The sequence below is a fragment of the Capricornis sumatraensis genome, chromosome 1 (genome assembly GCF_032405125.1).
Source record: "Capricornis sumatraensis isolate serow.1 chromosome 1, serow.2, whole genome shotgun sequence".
In the NCBI taxonomy this organism is placed as follows: Eukaryota; Metazoa; Chordata; class Mammalia; order Artiodactyla; family Bovidae; genus Capricornis; species Capricornis sumatraensis.
Genome location: NC_091069.1, coordinates 176,768,189 through 176,774,188, shown reverse-complemented (window position 1 = coordinate 176,774,188; position 6,000 = coordinate 176,768,189). Strand labels below are relative to the sequence as shown.

At 39.5% G+C, this 6,000-nt stretch overlaps 1 protein-coding gene across 1 annotated transcript in view; it reads left to right on the top strand.

Annotated features, from left to right (window-relative positions):
• Positions 1-410: 410 nt before the first annotated feature.
• Positions 411-6,000, top strand: part of FYTTD1 (forty-two-three domain containing 1) — a 31,445-nt gene continuing 25,855 nt past the window's right edge. The window contains exons 1-2 of the mRNA XM_068971730.1: positions 411-565; positions 4,936-5,064. Coding sequence (XP_068827831.1) covers positions 460-565; positions 4,936-5,064 — 235 coding nt within the window. The 5' untranslated portion in view covers positions 411-459. The remainder of the gene's footprint in view (positions 566-4,935; positions 5,065-6,000) is intronic.

Here is a 6,000-nt window from a genome sequence, read left to right as displayed (position 1 = left end):
CCTCTGAGGCTGCATTGCAGTGGGCTGTGAAAGGTTCGTGTATACCAAACCTTACGGGGCCTTTCTGTAGCAGAGGGGACTCGAAGGGCACGGAGGAACATGATCTCATTTAAGGCATGTGATTCTGAGGTGTTCACGGTCCAGCATAATTCCGGCAGAAAGGCGAACTGCTAAAACGGCGGCTCTCACTAGCAGCCAGAGCGGCGGGTGCAATGTTTTCTCCTGTCCAGCAAGGGGCGCTAGGACTCAGTCCCTGAAAGGGGGTGGGGCCACTCTCGCAGGCCGCTCGTCTCTATGGTCCCCACCTCCCCCGCCGTCAGACGCGCTCTGAGGGGCGCGGACTCCGTCAGCACGCGTGCGCGCTCTCGCGGTGCGGATAGTCTGCGTGCGTGAGTGGGAGGTGGCAGGCCTCAGCCTCTGGCCTTCTCGTCTGACTGTTCCAGCTCGACGTCTCCAGCCATGAACCGGTTTAGTACCCGGTTAATGGGAGCCACCGCAACCCCGCCGCCTGCGCCGCCGAAAGCCCGCAGCAATGAAAACCTGGACAAAATTGATATGTCTTTGGGTGAGGAGCCGGGTCGGACCGAGTTGGAGTGGGAGGAGGTGTGGGTGGAACCAAATACCGTGGTTTGTGGGGGAAGGGGCGGTTGGGTGCAGTTGTCGCTGGAGTTTTCTTGCGGGTGGGCGGAACCAAGCGAGGGCCGGTGGGGACCTGGGGGCGAGGGAGAGCGCGCAGGTGTCGGGGTCAAGTCGGGGGGCCTCGGGGATCCCCTCGGCCGGACTGTGTCTGAGGGGGCGGAGGGCGCTTTGGGTCGGGACTTTGGGGGGATCTAGGAGTGCGGACCCTCTTTCCTCTCAGAAGGGCGCCACCACTCGCGGGTGACCCCGGCTCTTTGTGAGGAAAACTCCGCGCGTTTCACCGCAGGCGTGTTCGGTGTGGGCGTTATCGAGGGAGCTAGGGCACGGATCGGACGGAGCCAACCTTTCTAAGGAAAGCTCTTCGAGAGCCGGGCTGGTTCGGTTAAATCCGTGGTTCCAGAGAAGGGCTAGTTGGACGTTTTGCGCGCTTGGGCCTGTGCCTGGCGTCTCAGAGAAGCGTCAAGAAGCCCCTAGAGTTGGCCATTTCTGACGGGCAGCAGACGGCAAGGCCACCGCGGGGCGCTTGACAGAAAAGATACTTAGAAAGGACTTCATGGAATGGTGATGTATTAGGCGGTGCCCAGAAAAGCACTTTCTCCTCATCCAGAGTCCTTCAAGTTAGCAAATTAGAACAAAACGGAGCGAAAAGCGAAGGATGGTTTATGTGGATTGATGGGAAGACAAGTAAAGCATAGGACCTAGAAGAGTTGGAGTGGTTTGGTGACAACTAGGTAAAAAGCAGGAAGATGGGCGATTAAGTTAAAAATTCAGACCTATCACCACGGAGGCACTAGTCTGTTTGGCTTGGTTGGTTTAAAAGTAATGCTGTTTTTAATCGGGATTTAGGTTATGACATTAGATATGGTTAGCTCTGCCTGAGGCCTACAATTTTTTCCGATATTTAAAAAGTTCTGGGACATACAGAGGGGCTTCCCTGGTACCTCAGCTGGTAAAGAATCCACCTGCAATGCAGGAGACCCCGGTTCCATTCCTGGGTCGGGAAGATCCCCTGGAGAAGGGATAGTCTACCCACTTCAGTATCATTGGGCTTCCTGGGTTTGATCCCTGGGTTGGGAAGATTCCCCTGGAGGAGGGCATGGCAACCCACTCCAGTATTCTTGCCTGGAAAATCCTCATGGACAGAGGAGCTTGGCGGGATACTGTCCATGGGGTCGCAAAGAGTTGGACACTACTGAGCAACTTAATAAGCACAGCACAGGGCATACAGAAATGTAACTTTTCCAAGGACGATATTTTTCATTTTTGTTGTGTTTCTTTTTTTTTTGCAAGATTTTTAGTCATTAAGTCAAGAACTCTTGCTTTCTGTTGTTGCCATAAGTTAGAACCCAAGACATAAATTAAGCAGATCATCAGAAAATCTTAGTCTTGCCTTATTGCTAGTCAGCAGTGACCTCTAAAGACATGAGGCATCTTTTGAACTAAGGCCAAGGAAAAGTATAGTAAATATTTATTGAGTGCTTACTGCCTGCCAGGCACAGGACTAAGCGTTTTTATATGTGTTAAATTATCCCAGTGATAACCCTATAAGGTATATAACTGCTTGATAAAGAGCATGGAATCTGGAATCCCAAACTGTCTCAGTTCAAATCCTGTCTCTGCTGCTTATTAACCATTTGATCTTGGGCAAATTGCTTCTTAGTGCCTCATCTGTGAAAAGCTGAGGCCCCCCTCAGAGGGTTGCTGTAAGTGTTAAAACAGTCAATAGGCATGGATAAACTGCTCAGAACAGTACCTGGTACACCGTAAGCACCATATTTACAAACACACACACTGTATAAGCCATTGTTATTTCTGTTTTACAAAACCTGAGGCATAGAGAAATAAGTAACTTGCCCAAGTTGTACAGCAAGTTAATGATGGAATCAGTATTTCAGAGCACCATGCTGTAGATGTAGAAAGTGTTAAACGTGTGTTTTCATAACCAATACATTTCTTAAGTTTCTAATTTTTTTTGTATGCATTTTCTTTTGGTACTTGGGGTGTTCAAGTGAAGAAAACTGAGGGATAATTCTCTTTGAAGGTAGAGATGAAGTGCAATGGGTAGCTAAACTAAAACTTGGTCTCTCTTTTCCCTTAAGAGCATACAGCATTCTGTCAGGTGCCTTTTTTTTTAAGTGAGTTTCATGTAGATGTGATGAAGAGACGTATTTTAAGTAATTATTATGTTTTGTGAATATCCCACTTTATCCCTGATAAAATGAATATCCCATTTTATCAGGCTTTCATAGGTTTTAGAATTTAATTTTTTGTTTTATTTCTAACTGTGGGTCTGTCAGGTTTATGTGACTGTTCATATAGAATTATCTACCAAGGTTATCAATAGCTGACCTCATTGTGACTCAGTTTCTTAATTTGAAAATGGGGATTAAAATAGTTACTTCATGGAATGATTGTGAAGATTGAATGAATACATGCTTTAAGAACCATCTTATTAGTACTCAGTTACTATCTCTCCTTGATTAGGAGAAAGCCATTTTCTTCTTTAGATTGGAAGACTCTTCTGTGTCATTGTAGCTCCATTTAACTTGAGGATTTAGATAATAAAATGCTTAAATATAAAACAATTTTATATTTGATATGCTTTGCTACTTTTAATTTTTAGTTTATACTCTATAATGCCCTATTTTAAAATCAACCTAGTTAGGCATATTTATACTCTACCGTTTCTTGTTTTATGGTTCCCAGACCAAGTTAATTTTGGAGGGGGAATACTCTCATGACTGTGATTTCAGACTTTGGTGAAGAATAAATAGCACCTTGTTAAAGGAACGTAGTGCTTCGAAAGTAGTGGCTTTCTAACTATATTTTCTTTCTGCTTACTGAGAATTTAACATGTTCATGCCTCTGAGATTTGTGAAATCTTTGTATTTTATAAAAACTGTTTTTGAGTGCCTTTAACTTTGATGAATTTTTTTGTACCTGAAAGATTTATCTCTTCTTGAAGAGATTTGAATTATTTTATATGACTGTTTGAATGTAATTTAAAGTCTTAAATGTGAAAGATGGGTGAGATAGAGTAATGCTATATGAGAAAAGATCCCTATATATCTTTCTTTGACTTTAGAAAAGACTATGATTATATTGATACAGTTGTTAAATTATTTGTATTTAGAGCAATTTGGAAAAAAATAACTGAGGTTTGTTAGTGTCATTAATTTTATTTAGAAGTGTTGACAGTGTTCAGTTTATTTGATTTATTTGCTGTAGTTTCAATTCAGAATTGGAGTAGGAACTTCAGAGAAACTGTTTGAATATTTTTAAATGCGTATTTTTTGTCTGCTAATAATCTCCTTTTAACATGTGTAAATAGGATCTGGAGTACATTTAGTTTCCTGATCTTCACATTGTTCTTTTGTGATATTAGAGCAGTGTCTTGTTTGTGAATTACCTTGGGACAGTTTGAAAGTGTTTTTGGAGATAATGAGACTTAGAACAGTGCAGAGGGAATTCCCTAGAGGTTCAGTGGTTAGGACTCCAAGCTTACACTTGGGGCATGGTTTCCATCCCTGGTCCAGGAATTAAATCCCACAATCCCATGTGCCCCTTGGCATGACCAAAAAAAAAAAAAAAGAGAGAACTATGTAGAAAGAAAAATAAGGTAACCCTGAATTGCTGTGCTAAACAAGCAGAGAACCAGTAGTGTTTTCTTTTTGTACTGTACCTTTATTATGGTACTTGTTTACTTATGGGTCTTTTGTGTTCATTATTTACATGTTGGTTTCCTTCACTAATTTTAAATTTATTGAGAGTAGTCATGTTTTAGTTTTGTTTCTGTTGTGGCACAGCCTGCCACATATGTTCATTGTACCATAATTTATACTCAGTAAAGATTTGCTAACTTGAGATGAACTTAGAAATTTAGTTTATGAATGATTTATTATTTGATTGCCAATGGTTTTATTGAAAGGTGGTCATCTTTAAAACTGGAGACTTCTGTGTTTATAGAAGATAAATACAGATAATTTTTGTAAACAGGTTTTGCTTATTTACATATATTAGGAAAAGAAATACTATGAATAATAGAAATTTTCATTAATTACTAGCTCTGTTTTGGTCTTTTGACTTCAGCTTTTCCTATGAAACTTTTCTTCACTGCTCCAAATATATTGGCTGATTTGAGCTTTTATATTCTTAGCATTATTATCCTTTTAAGGAAATGCTTCCAAAGTAGAAAAGAAGTTAGGGACATAGGAAATCTGTCAACTAGAAAATGAGACTGAGTAATTGAGTCATTAAGTTAAAATGAAGATAATCATCACATTTTGTCTATCACAGATGATATCATCAAATTGAATCGAAAGGAAGGAAAGAAGCAGAATTTCCCGAGATTAAATAGAAGACTTCAGCAAAGTGGTGCCAGGCAATTCAGGATGAGAGTAAGATGGGGTATTCAACAAAATTCTGGTAAGTTTTGCAAGTAAGCTTTAATAAAATGCCAATTATTTATGGGTTCATAGTATACTATCTTTGATACGTATTTAAAACATGGAGGGAATATATCAGTGATTTATATTTTTCCTTCTCTCAGGGTTTTGTTTACTCTTATAATCTGGTAGCAATTCAGGTTTCCTTAAATAGGTGATTAACCGTGTGTCCTAAAAACATTAAGTCATTTTAAAGTAACCTCAGTATATAAAGTCTTTGTTATTTTTAGGGATAAAGATTTGTAAAGGATCTTACATACCATAAAGTCTCAGTCTCCTTTACGGTTAGATGTTAGTCTGTCTGATGGATGACTGTTTAACTCTAGCTTAAATACATTCAGTGGGAGAACATACCACCTCACAAGATAACTTATTCCATTATTGGAGACACACTGTTTACTAGAAAATTCTCTTAATTTGAATTAAATCATGCCTTCCTGTTAATTCTATAGTTATAGGAAACAAATTACCTTTCTTATATGAAAACCTTTTAAATACATGGAGACTGCTGTTTTGCACAGAAAATTATTTCTAGGTTACTTATCTTATGCAGGATCTTTAAGATTTGTTAAATTCTCCAAAGGTAAAACAGAATTGAATGCTTTAGATGTGGTCTATTATTTTGGAACTCTACATATACAGTTATTTTTAGTAATCTAGAAGCTTATTTATTTATAACATCTTGTTCCAAAATGGACTTAAGGCAGTAAGGGAATACTATTAATTATATGTGACTCATTAACTTTGTTAGCAATTACATCAGGATTTTAGAATAAACATTTGTTCAGATTTTTAAAACTCAAGATCTTTTTTACACATGTGAAAAAAGTTTGATAAACTAATTCCTAAGTTGATTTTTGTCCTATATGTTAAAAAAAAAATAACAAGTAATCTCCAATAGATTGAACATAATTAA